At 38.6% G+C, this 25,419-nt stretch overlaps 2 protein-coding genes across 2 annotated transcripts; both read left to right on the forward strand.

Annotated features, from left to right (window-relative positions):
- The first annotated feature begins 10,007 nt into the window (after nucleotides 1-10,007).
- LOC306908294 (uncharacterized protein) lies at nucleotides 10,008-12,242 on the forward strand. Its single transcript, XM_079481032.1, has 8 exons — nucleotides 10,008-10,091; nucleotides 10,243-10,563; nucleotides 10,656-10,691; nucleotides 10,778-11,077; nucleotides 11,150-11,279; nucleotides 11,360-11,406; nucleotides 11,519-11,631; nucleotides 11,728-12,242. The coding sequence occupies exons 1-8, from the start codon at nucleotides 10,046-10,048 to the stop codon at nucleotides 11,866-11,868; spliced, it is 1,134 nt and encodes a 377-aa protein (XP_079337158.1). The 5' UTR covers nucleotides 10,008-10,045; the 3' UTR covers nucleotides 11,869-12,242.
- Nucleotides 12,243-12,270: 28 nt separating this feature from the next.
- On the forward strand, nucleotides 12,271-24,265 carry nrgnb (neurogranin (protein kinase C substrate, RC3) b). Its single transcript, XM_079481846.1, has 7 exons — nucleotides 12,271-12,325; nucleotides 12,646-12,824; nucleotides 13,036-13,112; nucleotides 16,794-16,840; nucleotides 17,735-19,193; nucleotides 21,884-22,082; nucleotides 23,475-24,265. The coding sequence occupies exons 2-7, from the start codon at nucleotides 12,671-12,673 to the stop codon at nucleotides 23,525-23,527; spliced, it is 1,989 nt and encodes a 662-aa protein (XP_079337972.1). The 5' UTR covers nucleotides 12,271-12,325; nucleotides 12,646-12,670; the 3' UTR covers nucleotides 23,528-24,265.
- The last annotated feature ends 1,154 nt before the right edge of the window (nucleotides 24,266-25,419 follow it).

The raw sequence follows: 25,419 nt of genomic DNA on the forward strand, positions 1-25,419 counted from the left end.
GCTATTTGAATACGTTCCATCAGGGCAATGCAGAGGTGAGGTGCATCCCTGTGGACAGTAATAACCAGCCGGACACCTGTTCCCTGTCACCCCATCCTCAGGCATGGCAGTCTTGGCACCACCAGCACAATAAAAGCCTGCATGTGACAGAGTAAAGAACTCCGGTCAGGTGTAGAAATTCACAGTATTCTGTAGGGATTTTATATCATCCATATTCACACCTGGAGCACATATTCCTGTTGGCTGAATGAGGCCAGAGCTGTTGCAGAAGAAACCAGCAGGGCAAAGCCAACAGGACGACATGCTCTGAGCCCCAAGCACGTTACTCCAAGTGCCAGGGGGACAGGGGAACTCATGTGGGTGTCTGGTGCCTGATGGACAATAATAACCTGCAGGACAAATGTCACCATACCTAGAGCCAACCTGTAAAAAGGAAAGACGAATCAATGATGAATTGTTGGGTTCAGAATGATTCCTACTGATCAATGTACTTTGTGGTTACCGGACTGGCTGTGTGAGATCCACCAGTACAGTAAAAACCAGCTTCACAGGGTCCTTGAGGAGCAGTTAGTCCAGGTGAGTGGCAGTTCTGACCAGCATCACATGGGCCACAATGTTCCACATCCTCCACCCCTGAACTTGCTGTGTATGTGCCCTTCACATATATAAAAAACAATAGATCAGAAAAGCAAATCCAGTTTGGAGTACATTGAAATTAAAGCTGGATACTGACAGGAGGGCATGGGTGGGCAACTAAAGTTCCAGCCGGGCAGTAGTGCCCTGGTGGGCAGAGGGGCTGATGGGACAGGCTTGTCTTGTTGCACAGTCGCCCTGTTTGACACTCAATGCATGAATTGTAGCCTCTTGCCTAAATTTAAAAAAAAAGGAGTAAAACTCAATGAAACTGCATTCTACATAATGTAAATATTTTATATTAAATATAAGACAGGGCTTACTGGTTGGAAAGTTCCCAGTGGGCAGGGTTCAGCCCTCACAGCTCCTTCTAAAGCATAATGTCCCTCCTCAGCTTCATGTTGGACGGGAGTTGCTGAACTTCCAGTGCAGTAATAGCCAGCAAAACATGGGCCAGTTGGGAATGTGGAGTTAGTTGATAAACAATAAAAGCTGTTAAAAACAAAGCAATAATAAGTGAAACTGGATTTAATTGGGTAAAAAATTGTATATTGTTTTGCCACAAGGTGTAAATATACATGTACCATATACATCTGAAAATGTGTATAGTATTACTTTTACTTCACTCATTCCTTTAAGTTCTAATTTAATACATTTTATTGAAAATATTTTTTCTTTGACTTCTTGTGATCCTACCCTGGAGGACAGCTGACACACTGCTCTGCATGTTGGAGACCTGTACTGTTACTGTATGTTCCTGGAGGACAAGACTGTGGGTAAACTGACCCCGGTGGACAAAAACTGCCAGCAGGACACACACCGCCTTTAGGACCATCAGGAGGAATCTGTCAGAGTAGGAAAACAAAGCTTAAGTGTTAAAGTGATTCTTCACCCAAAAAATAAAAAAAGTCCTTTATCATTTACTCACCCTCATGTCATTTCACACCTGTATGACTTTCTTACTTCCACAGAACACATAAGAAGATATTTTTGAAGAAAGTTGGTAACTGAACAGCACTGGCCCCCATTCACTTCTATTGTCTGGACACAAAACCAATGCAATTGAATGGGGGCCAGTTAACAACATTCTCCAAAATATCTCCTTTTGTAATCTGCGGAAGTAAGAAAGTCATACAGGTGTGGAATGACAAGTGGGTGAGTAAATGATAATTCACTTTAAGAACATTTAAAGGTCCAATGTCAAAATTTAGCAGCATCTAGTGGTGAGGTTGCATATTGCAACCAATGGTTCACTCCACTCCACCCCTCCCTTTCGAAGCACTACGGCACCTGACATAGCATTAAGATGTCATCACATTTTCACTTCTTTGCCGAAGGAGATAATGTATAAGTAACACGCTCTGTAGCAGTTTGTCCGTTTAGGGCTACTGTAGAAACAACATGGTGAATTCCATGCAGGGGGACCTGTGGTGTATGTAGATAGAAATAGCTAATTCTAAGATAATAAAAACATAATGCTTCATTATGTAAGGTCTTTATACGCATCTGAACATATAGATATGTATATTATATTGCATTTCTGTCACTAGATCCTCCCAAAAAATTATATACAGCACTTTTAAAGGCACCAAAATTATTTTTTTATTCTAAAACATCTTACTGGACTTGTAGATGCCCGTCTACAGTAGAATCCTCCTTCACAGTTCCCTGTGGGCTCAGTTCTGCCCAGTCCTGTGCAGTATTTGCCTCCACTACAAGGGGCACAATGTAATCCTTCGGTCAGGCCAGGCCGGGATCCGTACGTGCCTTCTGCGCATGGCTCTGGGGCGGAGCTCCCCTCAATACAATAGAAACCCTGGAAGTGAAAGCAACAGAGATGCAAACATATGAGCCATTTTAGACAAAAAGGCTCATGTTACACAAACATTTTCACATATATTGACCTGTGGACAGACTGTAGGAGTGTGTGTGGCCGGAGTAGGACAGAAGTATCCAGAGGGACACTTGACACAAGCTTCTCCACTATGGCCAAATGAGTCATTCCTGTAGAAGCCTGTCTGGCACGGAAATGAGTTTGGATGTCCAGTACCAGAAGGACAGAAGTATCCATCAGGACAGTTTCCTGTCTGAGAGAATGGAATATTTGTTTAGGAATCATTTGTTTAAATTTTTTCATAATTTGATATGTACAGTATATTATACATAATTATAATTACAGAGGTGTTCTTGTTTTTTTATATTATGAAGTTACTAGAGGCTCTTAAATGATAAAAAGCACCACACAAGACACCATTGACAACCAAAGTAAGAAAAAATTTATTGTTCTGTTCAACACAAAATATATTTTGAAGAATGCAGGAAGCAAACCATTCTGGGGCACTTTATGACTATCATTGTAAAATTTCATCTATATTTCGTTTTTTATAAGAACTGTTTGGTTACAAGCATTCTTCCCAAGATCTTTCTCTGTGTTTATCAGAACAAAGACATTTATACAGATTTGAAACAACTTGAGGGTAAGTAAATGAAGACAGAATTGTCAATTTTGGGTGAACCGTTCTTTAAATGTAAAGAATAAATCAGTTATTTAATTGGTTTTATGGATTATTAAATGTATTAACTCTAGAGCAGCATACAGCAACAGTTTACACAACAAATTAGCCATACTGGTTCAATAATAGCCTCTTCATGAGGATTCTCTGTGTAGCAGTATTTTCCCTCCGGACACTTGGTGCAGTCTGAGGGGTCACGTAGACCTGGCTGTCGACTGTAGGTTCCCTTAGGGCACGGTACAGGATTGGGATCCTGAGTAGCGTGTAAATAATAGAAAACAAAATAATTGCTATGTTTCGAACCATTGATCATCTGACATGTTGATCAACGATGGTCAAGATGTCTCTGACCCTTGAAATGATACTTACTATATTTCCGCCCGGACAGTAGAAGCCTATTGGGCAGAATACTGCTGAGCGCTGAGGTTCTCGATCTAGACCCTGCGAGCAGAGAAAACCAGGTGGGCAGACCATTACTCTCAGCATGGCTTCTGCACTGGTGGTCTCATTGCTGCAATAGTGACCCGGTAAACATGGCAGGCACTTCTCTGACCCTTTGTCCTTAGAGAAAAGAAAAAGATGGAACCAAGAGGTTTAGATGATGTATGGAGTTCACAGGGGGACACTTAAATTATTATAAATTACAAACATGCATCAAAAAACAATTAGCAAATATACATACAGAGTAACTTCCTGTTCCACAGACTTTTGGATTAGTAGTGGCTGATTGTGGGCAGAAGTAGCCAGCAGGACATGCCAAGCAATCCTCAGGCCATTTCCCCGCTTTCTTCCGGCGAAATGTTGCCCTGGATACACAGACAACATCACAATGAACTCTTACCCCAGATTAACTTGATTCTTTGTGGTCAATGAATCTGTTACTTACGGTGGACAGGGGGATGGTTTAGATGTTCCTTCCTTACAGTAGTAGCCCTCTGGACAGATCTGACAATCCTCTTTTCCCCCATTACTCATCTTTGTGCTGTACGTGCCTGGAGGGCATGGATGCTGTGAGCCATACAATGTACCTGAAAAGATACATGTATATAGTGTACATAGAACCTAATGACAATTAAACATGTACATGTATGCATAAAGGTCAAACACCCCATTACCTTCAGGACAATAGTGTCCAGAATTGCATCTCCCAGAGGGAGCACCAACTCCTGCTAAGCAGTACCAGCCTCGTGGACACAGCCTGCACTCACTTTCTGACTCCAGTCCACTTCGATCACTCCAGGTACCAGCAGGACACTTATGCTGAGTGGGGAACATAGTGCCTGTGGGGCAATAATGTCCAGGAAAGCAGAGAAGTGGTGGTCTTTGGATGCCACCAGTGCCTAAAAGATACAAATTGTTCATCATAATAAAATTGATGTTTATGACAGAATATAAGGTCTGTGTTCCTTTAGCTCAACTGTTAGAGCATGGCGTTAGCAACGGCAAGCTTGTGAGGCTGGTACCTCGGAAGCAGGCGTAACATGCAGGACACTGCTGGCACTGGGAGGGGTCAGTAAGGTCGGTGCGGTTGCTAAGTGTACCAGGGGGGCAGGCATTGGATGGGTCATTTGGTCGAGCAGAACCTGGTGGACAAAAAAATCTGAAAAAAGAATGAGAAGCTTAGTAGATTTTTAAACACAATATGGAGGGAATTCTAAAAACTGTGAAAGGCACTAACCCTGGCATACAATCCACATCAGGAAACTTCAGTGCTACTTGGGTACATGCTTTGCCCGGGTAGCAAGGCCTGCAGTCTGTCAAAGTATCCTGCCCCTCCAGAGGGTTAAATGTGCCTGGCTGACAGGGCATTGGGTCACTTGTTCCTTCTGGACAGTAAAAGCCTGGTGGACACTTTAAACAGTCTTTAACACCTACGGTAAAACAGATAAAGACAGAATTAAGACCAAGAATTCATATAGATTTTTTTAAAGAACACTAAAGGAATTTTACTTAGGGCTCCTTGGTGAGCGGTGAAGGTTCCTTGTGGGCACAATATCTCACTTAGTGTTCCCGCTGGACAGTATCTCCCACGAGCACAAAGCAAACCAGGACCTGCAGAACCTACAAACCAAAAATTGTTTTAATCATATTAGAGGTCAGAAGAAAACAAATAAATAACATACAGAATATAGTACGGTATTAAAATATGGTATATCATTTTTTTAAAGGGATACATCATCCAAAATAAAAAAATCATAACTTACTCACCCTTACTGTAAGTTTATAGATTTCTTAAATACAATATTTTGAAGAATGTAGGAAACCAAACAGTTCTGGGGCACCATTGACTACCTTACACCATGTCTACAACGGACGTGACAGGCGTGATATGTCATGACAACCCACTTGTTATTAATTGGTTTGTCGCGCATCCAGTGTGGGCACATTTTTTAATTATAATAGGTTCTAATGCATTTCCATTTACTTTTTTCGTGTCACGTGGCCCGGTATAAACATGGTGACAGTACCATTTTTTCCAAAAGTCAGTAGTGAGACATTCTTCCGCATTTTTTTCTCTGTGTTCAGCAGAACAACAAAATATATACAGGTTGAGGGAGAATAAATTCAAATGTATACCATTTTTGGGTGAACTCTCACTTTAAGCAACAACTTCAGATCTCAGACATAGTTCTGATGATATCTCACAAACATAAAAAAACATTTTGTAAAAAAGCTTGTTATGCAGTAGAAAAAAATATATATGTTTGGAACAACACAAACTGATGACATTTTATTTCATGAATGAACTCCTTTTGTATGCATTTATCAACTAAAGAGACATTAAAGGGTTTTAGTTTCTAAACACTTTGTAAAGAAATATTTCCATCTTCTCTCCGCTCCTCACCCACATCACACACTCTCTACATTACACAATCAACTGCACGTTACACTCAGGAAACAGCTGAGAACAGGAAACATGTAGGTTTAAAAATTACATTGTATTGCAAACTGTGTTCTTATTACATGATCAGATTTGTCTATCTAACGTAAAAAAATTTTAAATGGAAACACAAAGACCATTTTTACATGCATATGTGTTACAGGTTCATGTACTTACCTGCGGGACAGAAGCGACCCTCTGCGCATCTCTTGCAAGCTGCCCTACTTGTCTGACCCAGTTGTCCTCCTGCAGTTCCAGCCGGGCAAGGTGACCCATGCGGCACGCCCGTGCCCTCCTCACAGTAATACCCTTGTGGGCACAGAAACTGAGAACTCGGTCTGCGAGAGGTGCCCTCCAAACAGTAAAACCCTAAAATAAAAAAACACATTTCAACTATAATGATCCAGCAAATAGCTCTATTGTAAAATAAAATCTGAATATAATTTAACCTGTGCAAAACAAAAGTACCTGCAGGACAGATACCACAGTCCCTTTCTCTCTGAAGCCCCTCCTTCGGTCCATAGGTTCCTTCTGGGCATTGTATCGCAATGTTTGCAACACAATAATGTCCTGCCAAATAACAGCAAAATGTGGTACCCAGCTTCAAATAACAAAATTAACCAATCCAACATGAGATGATAACTCACCGACAGGACATACAACACAGTCTGATCTCTCTCCATCTCTGTACGTCCCGGCTGAACAGGAGATGAGCTGTCTTGACCTCTGACCCAGCTGAGACTCCCCCAGTGACCAAGATGAAGTAACTGTACTCTTGCAGGCTGGACCATTGCATTTTTTACACTCACTCTGGCCTGAGATGTCTGAATAGTGGCCGGCGGGACAAGGCAGAGGTTCAGACATCTTTTTGTAGGGACAATAGGTTCCTAAAGGAGGAGATTCATTAAAAAAATCTGATCTTTGAGAATTCTAGTATCTTTAACTGCGTGTTTGGAGGGTAGAGATGGGGTTGTGATTCTCTTTGGTGACATTGGCGTTTGTGTTTATTTTGTCTTTATCAGGTACAAGCAAAACAAAATGGATTTGAATTAAACATGTGAGCGTGTGTTTTACCTGCCGGACACAACTGACACTGGGCACTGCAGAGAGTTGAGTAGTAGCCTTCAGCACAGTCAACACACACAGTCTGGTTCAAGTTGGGTTCTTCCCCTGGTCCACACTGAAAATGTGTATTAAACAAATATACATTTTGTTTCTATCAATCTGTAAAACACCAATTTACCAAGTTTTTATAAAACATTTACCAATGTGACACTACTGAGAAAAACAACAAAGTGAACCATGTTAGAGAGTTAATCATATGAGAAGTGCTAAACTGTACAAAGTTACAAAGTTTAAACAATTTGTATTAACATTACCAGTTGTAAAAGAGAGAGAGAAGGAAATAGAAAAGATAAGTATTTTTTATTATGAACATTCAATCAATTCAAATTTAATAATCAAGCAGCACAAATGTATTTTTTAAATAATGAACAATATAAATTGTTCATATAAATTTTATAAATTTATAAATTTAAAAAATATAAATTTTACTTTTATGAAGGCCGTTATTTCAAGAACCATCTATTTGTTTTAAATGTTATCTTTTACTTTCATATACTGCTTATATTTTAAAAAACATGGTTAAAAAACAGAACATTTACAGCAGCTAGGCTGATTTTCCTGTAAAATTACATATTTAAATGATTTTCTCTTAAATTTTTAGTTTTTTTTCTGTAATTTTATCTTTTTTGCTTTAAAAAAAATATTCGGCAGCCTATGCGCCACAAATAACAGTTTTTCCTTGTTAAATTGCAGAAACCTTTTTTTCTGATTTGAATTTTCTTATATATATATATATATATATATAAAATATGTACAAAATAACAGTAAAATTCTGTAAAATTACGTGTATAGTGACAAACAACAAGACACTCTGAAAGACTTATTGTGCAACAGACAGACAAATCATTTTGAACACCTTCATTTGAAAGCCATCAATGCAAACAAAACCAAAGGGGCAGGGCAGGCACCGGGTCAGTCCTTCTGGAGAATAGTGTCCTGAGGGACATTCTGTAAGGTTGCCTGATGCGCTGTCATAGGAGAAACCAGCAGGACAAAGCCTGCAACCCACACGGTCGTCTGTGCTTACCAAACCTGGGGCACAGGGCTTTAAAAGATACAAAAACACTTAACTTCTTGACCTGTAAGTCTAAGTCTATGGAAATGGCTGTGACAAAAAATTATGTTGACATAACAAAAATGATACATATTCATTAAGTTGAATATGTATACCATATATACAGTAGGACACCTGGCAATCTTTAATGCTACTTTTTCCGGTATAGGGGTTAAACATGCCATTGGGACATTGTCTGGGTGCAGAAACATTGCCGGGACAGCTGAAAATCCACAAACGAAATATATCAAAATACATATATTTTTCAGTTAAATTAGTCAAAAGTTTTTACTAAAACAGAACTACAAGAACACTCACAATTTCCCCACGGGACATTCAAGGCAGATGCCTGATGAAAAGTAGGTTCCCTCTGAGCATGATATTTGCGTCTGATTACAGTGAATCAAATACTCTGAAATCTCAGGTTTCATATCTGCGCCTGCAATATCACGTCATGTACAAATTACAAACTCAATAAACCCATTTTAATTATTGTAGATAGCATGTGTCACGAATGCCAAATTGCATGCTGTCAATGCTTACCTGATACAAAGACATTCCAGGATTGTGTTAACTTACTAAATGTTTCAAAAAATAAAAATGCTATAAAATATTGGCCCATGTTGAGTAACGTTCAAGCTCCCGGTTTCATCTCTGTGGACTTCTGTCCTCGGTCGCTCTATAGCCCCTTTAAGTCTTTCAGTGAATTGAACACCTCAATAATTGAAAGTGAAATTCAAACCATGTAACTCAATTCCCTCATCAGCCATTGATACACTTACTGTGTAGAACTGTGAACTTCACTGTCTTGAATATCAGTCTGTTTTTTAAAACAAGGACTGTACAGGATCTTGTTTGCTTTCAGATTTCTTAATGTTGGGTGCATAAATGTTTTAAATAGATGCATTTACATTCCAGTTCACACTGACAAAAACCTTGAGTGTCTGTAATGTCAGTGCGGATCTCATAAACCCCACAAGAATGTGTTGAATTCTATTCCAAAATCAAAATTATTATTTTAGATAACAGCGTTTATTCATTAATTTTCTTTTTTTTGGAATGAAATACTGTACATTTCTTTCAAAGACACACAGAGATTCACCCACCTGTTACAGGGAGACAATTTTTATAGAAGACATTTTTTTACATTAAGAATATACTGTACCAACCCCACGGGAACATGTTAAAATAGATTTTAGAGTGGCTGTGGTTTGTATGGTAATGTGAAGGCAGGATGTTTCCTGTTCCTTTTCGTTTAAGTGAAGCATCTGCAGCTGTGCATTCTGCACCAACCCCAAGTTTCCACTGCAAAGTGGAAATGTGATCTAGTTTACTGCAGAAGAATACAGCTCCTGAATGAATCAAACTGTTGAGAGAGACACTGTGATTCATCGACATGGATGTTATCAATACAATAATGACTGTGAAAAATGACTGATGCAACCAGAAGTTAAATTGTTTGGATCTGTGGAAAATGTAAATTAGATGAACTTTGATTCATTTACAAAAATATCTTATATTATGACTTATTTTAATTGTCAGTGAATTCCCACAAACTTTCATTATACAAAATATGACCTGTAAATTGCATATATTATGCACATATTTTTCATCAGATAAAAATCGATAAGCCATCCAAAAGAAGAACAATGAGACACAATGTAATTTGCCATGTACCGTATAAACATGTGCCAATAGTTAACCACATTTCCGCAGGCAGGTGCGAAATTAGGCCCCACCTCATAGGGAGGCGCCACCCTCTGTTTTTCATCCATGCCAAGTTCATTTATCCTTCATATACACATATATGAGACAAATCTCCTGAATGAACACCACAACATGGTCATGATTCTTGTGATGCTTCTTTTAAAGTTAGGACACCAAGGTAATGTCATTTGATTCAAACGTCATGTACTGTATATGTATATCGAATGATAACTTTTTTATTAATAATTCATTTCTAGAAATACTTAAATGTGATTGAGTGAAATACATATTATATAAATAGGTATATTTCTGTTAATGGCTTTTCACAGCCGCTGTAACAAGTCTGAGCACCGGGACCCAGCGTGAGATTAAAAATGCAAAACTCGAGGAGCCGTTTACTTTAACGTGCACTTACAATTGTTCCAATGGCTTCATTCGGGGTTTCTGGAAATGGGAAGATACACCTACATGTAGCAAGTGTGAATGGAGACCTGAATATACAAAATCAGGAGAGATGTGCATTGCAAGTTTGTACACACCTCATCTAATGTTGCAGCAAACCCGTTATAACTATTCCTGTGTGTCTGAAGAGAGCGATCGACCAGGCCTTCCTTGTAAAACAGAGCTTCTGGTAACATTGAAAGTTCAGGGTAAGAGTTATGTGCTGTCATTTACTGTGATGATGACAAAATACTTTGATAACAGACTTTATATCATTGTGATTTAATTGTGCGTTCAACAGATGAATCCCATGCAGTAACTTCTCTTCAAGAACATGGTGAGTTTGATCATTTGCATCAAATGTTTACTGTTCAGCATGCAACTGCTGTACAAATTGAACTTTCTTTTTTGTCATTGTTCTAGGTCCACCTCTGAGAGTGAAGATGTACAGAGGTCACATGGAGTCGGACGAGGTGTTAACCTCATTATCCACCATAGAAGTGATGGCAGGAACTTCACTTAGACTTCTTTGTGTTGCCCCTGACAACAAAAACTGTGAAGGAAAGTGGGTCAGAGGAAACAGTTCAATCCCCTGGTCCAAAAATGACACTGTGGTCCAGTGGAGTCAAATCAAAGCGGAGGACGGTGGACGTTACAGGTGCCAGACAAAAGGGACTTGCACTGGCCAGCCTATAACTGTGGAAATAGAGGTCATGGAATCTGGTAAGCAATTTTAAAATATAGCACATTCATATTCACATACAAAACAGTCCGTCAAGTGGTTTTGGTATACAGATAGATTCACCTGGGCCAAGATCTTTGCTGCTTTTGCTGTGTCTGCAATGTTTGTCCTGATGGCCCATCTGATATATCTGTGCTACAGAAGAGGGTGTAAGTCAGTGGATACAAGCTTAACACATGACAGGTAATGCACAACTTGAATACCTCCAAAGCAACACAGCACAGAAAACATCTCTTTAATTCTTCATTTCTGGTCTCCTATAGGATTACTACACCCAGAAGCGCTGTTGTTATGAGGCCAGTTGCTCAAGGTGTTGATTATCATATTTTATTAAAGATGCCAAAAATGATAGAAACACCTATTTTGAGATATAATATTCAAAAACAGGTGCAAATAATTTCATATTTTTCAATTTTCCCCAGACACACAGAGTGATCACGAAGTACCTTATGCTGACATTGTGATCTCTGTCAGAGGATCCAGCCATCCTGATCTGTCCGACACCAATGACCATTCTTCAAAACTCCAAAGACCTGTAAGAAAATATAAATAAATGTTTTAAATCTTTGCAGGTGTATTGTTCAAGGGAATGGAGATATGTGACAGTGTGAATGTCTTTGAATCTGAGCAGAAATGGAAAGATGAGGCCAGAGAAGGTCTACCTTACGCTTCATCTGACAGACTGCACATCCACTCTAGAGAGGTCACCAGGAAATTAAGCACAACGTCAGAATATGCTGTAATTACCTACTCCTGCGAGGCTCTCAGTTAGTTCCTTCAAATAACCATGTGACTTTTGGAAACAAAAGTGGTGGAATTCTTGGAATTCTGTCATCTTTGATTAAAACTTTGTGTACACGTGTAAACGTGTGTGTATTGAATGATTATTTTAATATTAAAAACAACCTATGTCTCGTAAATCACTTTGGCTAAATGTGTCTTCTTAATACATATGTAATGTAAATGTGCTTTCTAATTGTCAGTTGCATGTAGCTCGTTGTAGGCTACTTTTTATTTAGGCTACCTTAGATATATTTTATTGTTTTCCTTAAAACTGCATGCATACATTTGTAAATGTTTGTTTATATTTTACTGCTTACGATGAAAAAGTTTTTTAAGATGCTAATAAAATATCGGAAACGTTTTATGACCCTCGTCAGTGTCCGTAGTTGGAATCGTGTTTCGGTTGCCTAGCAACGCTGTACAACATTTGTCTTCAAGTTTAAACGGTAAGAAGCTTCGTGCCGGTTTACCTGTCGAAATGATTATATCGTAAAGTTGAGTAGGGAAATATGAAGTCGTTGCGCTAATTTACGACAATGTTACAGATTTTATAAACGCCGATTCATTTAAGATTTGTACTCCGACTTTAGCCCAACACACAGTTTGCAATGCCAAACAACACCAGCGAATAACCTTGCGGACATAAATCCTCATAGGTTTCGATTCTTTGCAATTATCAAGACGATTCTTACTTTGAATTTACCTTATCTTGCATGACCAGTCAAATACATGACTTTTTAATGAACGTGTCTCATTCCTTATTAAGTTAAGATCTGAGGCGCTAGTCTACGATGTCTGTTCCTTTCTCCAACACAAACCTGCGGATTCCCAGAGGGTTTGGGAATTTATTGGAGGGTCTTGCCAAAGAGGTGTTGAGAGACCAGCCTGAAGACATCCCAGCATTTGCTACATGTTACTTTATGCAACTTCTTAAAGCCAGAGAGGGTGATTTTCTTTTTCTCCAGGCTTTTAACATGACATGCAGTAGAATGAATCATATAGTCATTACTTGCTCATTTAGTAACATTTAGCCTTTGCCTAAAGCAGACAATTATCCCATGGGAAAGGTCTGGTGTTGTTTATTCTGCTTAATGATGCTTAACATTGGCACTGTGCACTATTTGCAAATAATGAATTTCCATGTCTTTTGCTTCAGAAAGCGGCCTTGATCCTGCAGAGTGGGGGGCGAGGTTGGAAGACAGGTTCTACAATAATAATACATTTAAAGTCCAGGTATTTTTAGGTCTTTATTATGTTTTGTGGTGCGCTTACAGGTGTTCACTCTTAGTATTTGGGGGGGGAAACAATATGTTTAACAGATTTCAATTTTATTCTTTATATCTGTCTCTTTCTTTTCTCACTAAAACGCTCTGATTTGCCGTGTCTGAATTCCCCCTATATCGTATATAGTGCACGGGTGTCCGCCATTTTGTAGTGTTGTCACAATTCTGAGTGAACAATTCATTCCCTACATTCGTTCACTACTTTTTCCTCGCAATGCATTCTGATTTTGAGTGTACATCTGATGTAAACTCGTTCACTCACTATTTCCCATGATACAGCGCGAATAACCGTCTGATTAGAATCAGCTGGTGGAGTGACTGTTAATGCCACGAATGCATGTTTATACTTTTTAATACGTTTATACTTTGTTCTTCTTGACACTAAATGTTATTTTCTACATTTTGAGAATAAACTGGTTAAATTAATGTTATAGACAGTGGTGCTTTATTTGAAATATATTAAATAATTTTATTACACGTAATGAGTGTAATAAAATAAACGTGGCAAACAGTTGTTTTCTTCACTTTATTAATTAAAATTTAATTAAACAATCTACATGCCACACGGGTGTAATAAGCGTTATGACAGTGTCCGCGACAGTATAGCCTACTGTCAGACACAGGTTATATTACGTCAGTGTCTGAAATCATTCACTCACTCACTTCTTCCCCATATAGTGGACTATTTAGCATTCGCTATATATGGAATCGTGGATGAGTGAACGAGTGAGCAAATTCAGTCGCAGCTCTAGACTATTGTGATTGGTCACCCACTTAAATCGTGTGGCGGAAATGTCCCGCCCCTTTCCCTATATGCAAGTTTCCGCTTTACTGTCTGTTGTGATCGGTCAAGTTCTTAGAGCTTCTTTCGAGAATGTCGCGCCTTTCCATAACTTGAGCTTTAGCTCTTAGCAATAAACAGTAACAATGACATCAATTTCACCTCATTAGTTCAACACACAAACAATAATGCAAACAGGTGGACCAGGATACATTTGCGAGCAGGGCTTCAAAGGACATTGTTTTAGAGATATGTGAACACACATGCTATATCAGTGTACAAAGAACAGATTTCACAGCAGATGTTAAAGTCATTGATGATAGATATCTTTTAGAATGTGTGAAGCTGAATCTTTATCACCAATTGTGAGATCCTCTTTAAGGTAACTGAATCCAAATAAGACAAAATCGGGGACCACATAAATATTTGTTTTAGTGTGTTTCGATTCATTTATGAATTCGGCGCACACTTTTCCGAAGGGACTTATGCCTAGTCCACACAAACACGGGTATAAGATTTTGCTATGTTCGTTTAAAAAAACACATCCACACGAAAACATGCTATAAAGCCAACAGGGCAAAACGTTTATGCCTGGACAAAACGTTTTTTTAATGGAAATGGTGGTGCGGTGCAGAACACCCTGTTGTGATGACACGCAAGAGTTGATCTTTGGCAGCTGAGAAGGCCATTATTTGTGAAGAATTCTCAGAGCCTGATGAAATCGGTATAAAGACATGTTGAATAGTGCAAAATTCATGTCTTCTAATATCTTCAATTGTTGCGTATACCGAGCTGCAGCGGACACATTTGTAAACGACTTTACTAGGACCTATTGTGCGAGCTGTCTCTTTAATATCGCGTGGGTTATAAACATGTTGCTGCTGATTTGGCTGACATTCTTCACACTCCCAACAAACAAGAGAAAATGTATCTCAAACCCTGTTGCACACCGTTTCCAGGAAACATGTAGCTCAACCCGGAAACCATAGCAAAACTTTCTCAATGTGCATTCTTGTCTGTACTTGTGTTCTTGTGGACTTGTGAAACATCATCAGTACCAGCCCAAATACTTTTCTAATTCAAAGTTCACATCTACCCTATGGCTCCGTCCGAAATCGTCTACTTCCATACTATATAGTAGGCGAAAATGAGTATGAGTCATGAATAGTATGTCTAAAACCTCTGTATGCAAAAAACTGTAGGCGAGAAAAACCTGGATAGTCTGCTTCTACTGCCGAGATTTGTGAGTGTGGATCGGCTGGACACTTATGTGTTCTGTTAAAAATGCGGAAAACATTAAGGTGGACTTTAGTTTTCCATTGTAAGCCCCAAAAAGTTAATTTCTCGTGACTTAGATTTTTATCAACGCTCACGTGTAGGTTGTTGTTAATACGTCATAGGTCAAAAAGCATATAATGGTCACATGACAATAAAACATGGCGGACACAGTCCGCAAAGTATTCATACTACTCTCACTCATACTATATAGAACGTACTGTTTTCACGGCCTATTGGTAGGTACTTATTCAAAGTCACAGTATGCGATTTCGAACGCAGCCTGTGTCTCAATCAGCTCCCTTGCTCCCGAGATCATGAATCAGTATATAGTGTACACGGGTCCCGGCACTGGTAAGGACCCTTGCTACCTTCTCATTGGGACACCATTCACTTATTTCCCCGTGACATGACTGGTTTAGTTGTTACTTCACGGCTGGTATTAATCAACAACCGGCAAACCCGACATCTCTCTGACTTCATTTTTAAAATATTGCTACATATGATGACAAGTACATAGGAGAAACACTTTCATTATTCTGTTTCATATAATTGTAAGTCGCTTTGGATAAAAGCGTCTGCTAAATGTAATTGTAAATATCAGTGCACTAATCTGGTCAATTATTAAACTGAACTGTTGTGTTTCCTGCCTGTCTAGCAACATTTGTTTATACATAACATAAAATAGAGTTTGTCTTTTCAAATGTTACATAGCGTTTCATGAAGTTCATTGAGTTGGCTCCAACGATTTCGGTTTGAAGGTCTTCAAAATTTGTCATGTGATTTCTGGTAAGGTAACATGGGAATCATCGATGCTCCCTGGTTTTTGGGGTGCATTGTGGGAATTTTTAGGGATTGAATGTTTCAGTGCACTGGAAGGATTTCGCAACGAGATGGCCCTTAAAATGGCTCCCTGGTCAGGGCCCTGAATAATAAACAAGGGAGCTGATCGAGCCACAGCCCTAGACAAGAATGGAAAACATCTCTGGATGTGTCCTTGATCGCCCTTTTATCGGGGATGCATTGGGAGGTGACTTGTGTGGGCTTATGAGGCTTTATTTGCAGCATGGCAGTGGAGTAGTAAAACGGCTGCAAACTTTGGTCTTGTAAATCTCTTTATTTGTTCCTGGGCAAATCGTTGTAACAATTTTTCCATTTTTTATTTAATGTTGTACCGGAGCGCTTCCTACTGGAGTAACGTTACTTTTGACTCAATTATTTGCATGTTATATCCCCTGTTGTACAAAATTTTACACTGTATTATAAAGCATCATGTTTTGCATTATATTTCATTTTATTCTAAACAAAATCAGAACAGCCATGTTGACAGAATTTTATATTTCTAAAATAACAACAACAGGAAGAACTTTTCCTTAAAAACGGCAAAAAAACACCAGTGTTCATGTGGACAGGGCCTTTTTTCCTGGGGTTAAGTTCCCAGCCTTAGTGTTTGCAAGCACCATGCTCTACCCCTTGAGTTAAAAGAACATTCCTTTTTGACATTGTACACAATATATTGCAGTAAGTTACACAGTATAAGCATTGAATGTTTGTCTGTTCTTCTTCTCACAACAGGAATCAGCACCACAAGGAAGCTCTGATTTACCTAAAGTAAATACAAGGTCGGTGAATATTTTGTTTTCTTCCCAGTTTGTCAGTTTAGAGGAAGAGCCTTCTGCAACTTTACATGACAAAAATAAAGAGTGAAAAGTGAGAGATAGGTAACACAGACAATAAAGCAGCAATGAGTGCGTTTACATGCTCAAAATAAAAGGAACAAAAATCAGCTCATAAAAGAAACCTGTTTTAAAGCGCTTATATGCATAGTAATACACCGGCTTTGCAGAAAACCATGTTTACATGAAAGTTTGAGACTCTCTTCTTATGGCCGCAGAACCAGCATATGCAACAATAGTTTTTCATTTTGCCGTTTTTACATCAACTGCATGATTCGAAAGCGGTTTACTATTGAGCGATCAGACATGCACACATAAACAAAACTGAAAGAAATCCGGTAAAGGCTTTTAAATGCATCGTGAAATCGGAGTAGTGGTAAAAAACTACCTCAGCTGAACGGGATTTGCTTACACCATTTATGAGCTTTCCCCGATAAAAGAAAACCATTTTACGCGTTTACATGAGCTAACTTGTTATCAGCTTATTAAGCATAAGCGGAGTATGAGTGCATGTTAAGACACTCAATGACTAGGGGTGAATTGTCACTCTTCTCTTGGTGCGGTAGTCTTAATTCTGATAGATTCAAGTCGTTCAGTCCAACAGTTTTAAGACATTACAAGAAGCAAGATAAAACTAAGTGAGCAGGCTTTCTATCTCTAAGACAGGAACTGAATCATTTAACATTGATTTAACATTGATTCATTGTTATGTCAAAGCACAGATACACATCTGGCTTTTACATTAGGTCAATTTTTTTCTCCTGTTGTGCTCTCAATTACTTGCATAATCAATCATTGTTACATACAGTATAACCAAAATTCTTACATGTCCATTTTCAGTAACAAAGCTGGTGATACTAAAACATTTGGAAACAATGGAACTCAAGAATCAAAAGAGCTCAATGCTTGTAATTCTTCGGATAATTCAGACGAAACTGAAGATAAGAAGAAATATGAGCTAGATAAAAAGCTAGATGAGGAATCAGGCGAGGCAGAACTTGGGCCTGGAGTAGACATTTCCCATGTGGGAGGAGCAAATGTTGACATATGTGCACAAGAGGGCAGAGACTCCAGTGATGTTCAGGATCAGGAAGAAGTATCAGAAAATACAGACATATCAGGAAACAAAGACATAGCAGATGATATTGATATCTGCAGATCTGAACTTGATCCCACACCTCTGCCTTCCTTCGGTGGTCTTGCAAATGTAGATGTATGTGCTGAAGAAATAACCCCCCCTTTCACTAAATCTGAATTTACCGAGGACAACAGAGACATGGAAGACCCAGAATCACATGATGTGCAGAATTCACCAATTAACCAGTTTCCAGAATCCATCATTGAAACCCCATCACATGTTGATTATGATATATTTAGACAAACGGGTGAAATATCTGATGATGAGAACACAGAGGAACCTGAATCTTATGGTAATATTGAAATATTAGAACAGGAAGTGTCAGAAATGACTGATACGTTTTTGGTGGACAGTGGCCCAGATGAAGAGAGCACCGAGAAGGTTTATTTAGAGGAGTCAACAGAAAGAACCAATGATCTTGACATAACTGAAAAGAGTATCACAAGCACAACTGAAGCAGCACAAGGAACAGGGGGGGAAGATGAAACACAGAACAATGAAGATCTAGAAATTGGCTTCAGTGATGAAACATTTGACAGTAAAAGTGAGATAATAGATGTGCTGGATGAAGTTGTTATGAGTGGTGAGCATGAATTTGGTAACAAGACCGATGAACACAGTACTTCTCAAACTATGGACGCTTTGGAGGAAGAAGAGCTTTTGGAAAGTCTCACCCATGCTCCAGAGCCAGATTATCAACACAGCTACACAGAGGATGTGACGGGCAATGAGATATTAAATACTGATGTAATGGACACCTCCGAAAAAGATCCAATCACAGAAAACATAAGTGAAGCCAGCGATTTAGATAGTGATGGCTGTGATGTTGAAGAGATGGATCAGGATGACATAGGCAAAGAAGAGGAAGATCAAACCAAAAGCACGACATTTGATGACCTTTCAAGCATGCACGAGCAATGGGTACATGATGATGGGAGCAATGATTCTGAACTAAAGGAAGTTTTGACATCTGAAACTGAGAGAGAAGAGGAGGTCGTTTCTGAAGAACATCATATAGAGGCACAAGAACTGAGTGAACAGACTGAACACTTGAAGACTGATGAAGATCAAGGGGAACAGTTTGAGGACCAAGAGGATAAGAACCATGCATCAAATCTTGAAAGTGAGAACCAGGAGAATCCTGAAAACAGTGAAGAAAAGGTAGGATTTTATTTTCTCGTTTGTTTGGTTTGAAACTGTATAAAAAAGATGATATTTGCTGTTGTGGACAAATGTTATGTTTTGAAGACACATCTTTACTGGATTCAGACTGTTCCTTCTTTTATCCCAAGTTAACAAGTAAAAATTAATTCTTCAAGGACGTGTCTTATCAACAGCTTGGCTCTGTACCCACATTTACATTCGTCTCTGGAGAACAGTGATTGAAGATGCCCCTGAAATAGTCCAGCTTCTCAGTACAAGACTGCAAGCCTAACATACAGGGTCATTAAAGAAAACATTCGTTCTAAATGATATACTACATTCCAAAATATGAACAAATCAGAAATGATTTTTCTCTAAAAGGTCAGGAGAATGGGGTTTGGTGAACAAAGATTTGGTGTTGTTTACATGGACACATTTTGCCAACGTTTTATCTCCCCTCATCTCAGACTGGCAATGATCTAGATTTGTTCAATATAGCATTAATGGGATATTTATGAGGATAGACAATACATATCAGTTAGCACCACCTGCATGATTGATCTCCTGTCTGAAGCCTTTAGAGTTCTGTAGGGTTCAATTAGAGACATACCAAAGCCATGCTCTTTCACTTTCTCTCTATCTTTTTCCCAATGTAGGTAATCTAACCTGACCTATATCAAGTCCTGTCCAATGACTTTATTCACTGTAGGAGGAGTGAAGGAATCATGCAGTTGCTATTTCGAGGAGCAATATTCATGGCTATCATCAATCTCATGCGCGACTGTAAAGTCACCTCATCATCTTAGAGAGTGTTTTAACACTTCTGCGGTCTGTAAAGTCAGTTCATTAGTTCTTTGCGCATGTAGCAGATTGCAAGAAAACATGATATTGCAGCACGCAGTTGCATTTTTTTCTCCTTTTAATCTGGGTAGGGTAGGAGAAAGGAGATGTTTCAGAGAAATAAAGGACAATGGATTTACTGTCTGTATGTCAGTGTGTTGCCAATGGGAGGAGGAGGCACCGACTGTGTGAGTTCCTGAGATGTGTGATGCTGGATTCCTGTAATGTCTTTTTGGGAAATATTAGCGCCGTTTTCAAAATGATGTTATTTAAATATTTGGACCACTAGACTGGCTTCATGTGCAAGTGACATCACGGTGCACTTTTGATTTCCCCGTTCTCGCTCGTTTCACGGTAGTGCAAGTCTAAATAAAGTATCTCTGATCCTGTTGGTAACAGGTGACAGGAAAGTGAGAAGAATGGTGCTATAAACGTCAGCACTGAGCAAAATATTTGCAAGTAGCACGGACTCATGAGTGTGATGATGCACGCGCTCTCTCTCTCTCCTCCCACCCTGAGATTCAGCATCAGAAGGATAGTTGGAAGAGAGGCGTATTCAGCCAAGGCGCTTTGCCCTGTTAGAAGCTTTACGCTCTTTTGCGCTTTTAAGAAACGAGACCACGTTTATAATCGTCTTTAACTGCCCATCATGGATTGCCATATCGTAAGTATTCATAATTGTTATTCATTTATAGTCATATACGTATAATAAATCTGCTTTTATCTTTGTTTGAATCGATTTGTTATGGGAGACTTATTAATGGTGTTGATTTAATAGAGGCAGAGCCAATCATCTTTTAACTTTTCATGGTTTTCATTCGTTATTTTGGAACGGTACTTCATCATTGTTTTTTGATAATTTATTAAGTAAAATGTCAACGGTAATTTCAGGAAACAGTATACTTGAGAAGGGTTTTGTGGTTGTATACAAATTGCGTACTTAACGCTTTATGTGGCTCACGTTGATACTATAGTGTATGTTATATAATTTATAGCCTAAACAGTTTGTATATCCTTCATGTTCTTTTTTTATTAGAGGTGATGCGTAAGCAGTATTAATAAGGGAATTGTTTAACGCCTCTGCCTGTGACCACAAAATTTGAGCCTGTTGGCAAAATGCTTGTTTCATTTAAAAGAGGCTAATTCTCTGTTCAAAAGTGGGTGGATGTGCATCTACCAGTATTTTACAATAGCTCATCAACCTCACACAGACTGCCAGCCTCTTCTGGGCCATTAACATTGCTGAGTTGGTTCTGGTACATGTGGTTTTACAGCATTAACAACAAGAAAGGCTGCAGAAAAACATCTATTTCCCACCTTACAGTATTTAAAGAAGACAAACGTGTCTGCTTCACAAAAAAAGTTGGAGTCTTTGATATATGTGGGTGGCTGCGCACATTAAAATGTTATTGCTTTCTGGTTTCTTTTTATGCCATTTCGATTTCATTAAGTTTAAACTTACTTCTGTGCATTTGGCGTACACTTTCATTTCAAGCATTTTACAGTACATTCAACCTTTGCATTTTTATCAGTATGGGGATCAAACCAAGCATTGCTAACACAATGCTCTACCAATTGAGGAACATGTGATGGGTTTCTTAATAAAGAAGGGAGGCTGAATCACTAAAGCGATTGTAGACTTAATGCATCGGCTTGTTTCATACAACACCGATCTTAAATGTGATTGTCTCGAATGGATAATGATTTATTGCAAAGGGATTTAAGTGGGCAGGAGACACATCATGCTGTATATGGGATCTCAGAGGATTGTCCGAATAATTGTTTTAAAAAAGAACAAAATCATTACACAGTATACCCAGTGTCTGTTATACTAAAAACATGAATTTATTGTTGGTTCCACCTGACAGCAGGAATCCAGCCAGCCACAGGAGGAGGAGGACATCATGGACATCCCCTTGGATGACCCAGAAGCCAATAAGGCAGCCGCCAAAATTCAGGCTGGCTTCCGTGGTCATATGACCCGAAAGAAGATGAAACCTGATGAAAAGACTGGTGAGGAGGTGAGCAGCAGTGGTGAGGCCCTCAATGGCAGGGAAGGGGACACAGGTCAGTGTCACTTCAGTCATACAAGAACTGAATTGTTTTCCCACACCAATACAATGTTGCCAACTATTTAGTTCCAACTAAGTCTGGCAACACATTAAAAAAACCAACAAACTTGGCTCCAACATTTGTAGACAAGCTTGAACTGAACTTTCAGAGTTCTGCAAAAATTTGTTTTATTTCTCCACTGTGCTGCAAGTATCTAGAGTGTAAAAACAAATACAAACATTTTGTCTTTAAAACCAATTCAGTTCACTATTATTGTCACATCATTGACGCACGTGTACAATGAGTGAAAATCTTGTGTGCAGTATTGCAGTTTAAGGAGTACAACAATACAACACACTAAACACATACAACCAATACAACACACTAAACGCATACTTGAATATAGACGGGGTACAATATACACAGAATTGACACAGTGGTACAATAGATTTAGGTTTCATTAGTGTTTCATTGCAGATCTGACAGGTTTTAAATCTAAATAAAAACGATCCATTAATGAAGTTTTATGAGTCATCTCTGTATAGTTAAGACTTGCTCAGGGGTGCTTTTTAATTGTTCTAGCGCTTTGGCATAATTGTTTTCTTAATTAAAACATTATTAATGAACACGTCTCTCATTTTCCCTGATCATTTACAGAAGACACTTGCACGACTTAAAAAGTTATTCATTGGTTGATAGAGAGGGTGTGAAGCAGTTTGTCCACAGAGTCACTCTATATTCCTGTCAAATACATATTGAGCTCATATCACAGTTGTTGACAAATAAATCTTTAAAATCGAATTTCTTTGAGGCTAAAATTCAATTTGAAAGCCTCTCGCATATTCATCTCTTCTTCAGTTTTCTATTCTGCAGTAAACTGGTCAAAATATGTTTGATAAACAATCCCCCCACAGTATCTGCAAATCTTTGAGAGCAAAACATGCTCAAGCAGATTGAGTTATTTAAAATGTGAAAGTGGGGCAGGCAATGAAAACCAAGGTGTCCTTCCAACCTCTAGCCAGGCCCAAATATTTCTCCTTCGGCTGTTACCCCACCTCTGTGCTGAATTTAGGACTTTCTGGAGCAACATCAACCCAGTTCTCAGTTGCTAAGCATTTTATGTATGTAAGTGCTATTTTTATCTCCAGGTGCATCTGCATCACTGAAACAAGACCAGAATAATGTGCTCTGGTTTACTTGGACCAAAATAAATACATAAGACAAGTAGGACCAACCAATATTCCGGCGATATACAGTCTATCAATAAGTAATGCTTTTATTGCATATGTTTACGAAGAACATGCTAGACCATCGTTTCAATGCATTACACCTCCCATTGTGTATTTAAATTTGATTCACTTCAAATGTCAGATACACTGAACATGACAATCTTGTTCATTTTAAAAGCAGGGGGAACAGATGGAGTAGAGACAGACACCACATCCGGACCGGAGCAGTAAAGACCTTCTCAGTGGGACGATTTCTTCAGAAAGACTTTTTGTGTCGAAAACAATTAGTAAAATTAGGCTGGATATCTCATCTGATTTGTTTCTCTCTGTTCTGTTTATTATCCAGCCCAGGTGAATATCGCCTCCAGCATGCTTTTGCATCCCACAGACAGGCATTTGTCTACTATACTTACTGATAATGTTTTATTGTTCGAATCGGAGAATGAACATCATAAAATTCAACAAAGCTTTCTTTAGTTGACTACATGCATCATTTTTGACTTGTGTTTTTGATAATGCTTGTTTCTTTACTGTGGTGGTATGTTTTTATAACATTGATTGAGAAATGTAGCCACAATCACATTATCGGTTATCAGTTGTTTGTAAATCTTTATAATTGTTTAGGCCATTTGTTTGGTTGCTCTTTTTAACATTTTGTGGATTGTTATCAGTCTGTTTTACAGATAAAAATCTGAGCTTCCAGAGCAGTACTGTATATGGCATGGAAAAATTGAATCTATTTACTTTTATTTCCAATATTTTGCCTTTAAATGTATTCTATTTATTATTTATTATTAAGTCCTTTAAGGTAATGCATATCATTAGACGTAGAGTACAATGATTTTTGTTGTTAGTAAGGCTGCAAAAGGAGTGATAGAAAAGAACACATTGCATGTGGACATCAGCATCATTATACTCTGTACCTGTTGAAAAGTAAATAAATGCTCAGAAATGCCTTTGCTGGCATAGAAAAAGGGGTCCTGTTGTTAGAGGGGTTAATATTAATCTTTCGAAGTCCTTAGAGTCTGTGTTTCTAAAGCCAAGGCAAATAAGTTGATCTATGTGTGGCTGTACAAACTGAAATATCAACCCACACATCAGTATCATTAGATCTGCTGGAGCATTTCATTGGCAGCTCACAGCTGTAAGGCTGTGCCAATGAACACACGCCAGTCATTAATCAAGGTCACATTGCCACATGGCCCTTCTGTACATTCACTATTGCCTAGACAACCTGCATTTATGCCCATAATAGCGTTAAGTATTATTGACTATTCTTGAATATTCAGTGGCAGTGTGTGCATCCTCTTATAAATGAGTTGAAGAAAAGAAAGTTGAAAAATATAGTACCTGTCACATATAACAGAAACAATAAGTTAACTTATTCTACGAAATCTGCGTTATTTATTCACCCTCGTGTCATTTTTATGCGTTTCATGTCATTTCACCTCATGTCAATTAAACAACATTGGACCTCATTGACTTCCATTGTATGAGCTCAAAACCACTGAGATATTTCTCGGAATCTCTTCTTTTGTGTTCCACAGAGTCATATACAGGTTGCATGACATGATGGTGAATAAATGAGGACAGAATCTTTATTTTAGGGTGATCTATCTCTTTAAAGGCATACAGAACTCTGTAAATATAGTTGCGTTGCTGACATAGCGTGGAGATTCATTACAACACTATGAACTTTTCTTTATCTAATTTCTCTGGCTAAACAATTTGGAGTGAAGTGTTCACAAATGAACAGATTATTTGAAACTCAGAAATTACATTTAAACTTGAATTCTGCCTGCGACTTTATGAAGTTGATTTACTTAAGTCTTATTTCGTTCGATCCATTTTCGTACTGACTTCATATTTCTAAATTTGTACAGAAATGACAAAAGGTAAAAAAAAGCACAAGCTCCACACAGCAGCAACAAAGACCTGACGCAACTGTCATTCTGTGGCTTGTCTTGCCTTCCTCCCTGAGCGTTGGAGCAGCAGTCGCCCACGTCTCCTCCTCCACAAACAGGGCTGGTTTTAGGAGGCTCAAGTGTAACCTCCTCAGAATGAATTCTGTCACTGGCTACAGGACTTACAGCATTTTTTACAGGTTTCCAATGGCAACACAA

This window comes from Barbatula barbatula (genome assembly GCF_947034865.1).
Source record: "Barbatula barbatula genome assembly, chromosome: 19".
Lineage (NCBI taxonomy): Eukaryota > Metazoa > Chordata > Actinopteri > Cypriniformes > Nemacheilidae > Barbatula > Barbatula barbatula.

Excerpts from the sequence above, each read along its gene's own strand:
- LOC306908294 (XM_079481032.1), top strand. The coding sequence starts at position 10,046 with ATGGTCATGATTCTTGTGATGCTTCTTTTAAAGTTAGGACACCAAG. Across the intron at positions 10,692-10,777 it reads AACTTCTCTTCAAGAACATG|GTCCACCTCTGAGAGTGAAG; the intron begins GTGAGTTTGATC and ends TCATTGTTCTAG. Across the intron at positions 11,407-11,518 it reads TATGAGGCCAGTTGCTCAAG|ACACACAGAGTGATCACGAA; the intron begins GTGTTGATTATC and ends AATTTTCCCCAG.
- nrgnb (XM_079481846.1), top strand. The coding sequence starts at position 12,671 with ATGTCTGTTCCTTTCTCCAACACAAACCTGCGGATTCCCAGAGGGTTT. Across the intron at positions 12,825-13,035 it reads ACTTCTTAAAGCCAGAGAGG|AAAGCGGCCTTGATCCTGCA; the intron begins GTGATTTTCTTT and ends CTTTTGCTTCAG. Across the intron at positions 22,083-23,474 it reads TGGCAGGGAAGGGGACACAG|CAGGGGGAACAGATGGAGTA; the intron begins GTCAGTGTCACT and ends TCATTTTAAAAG.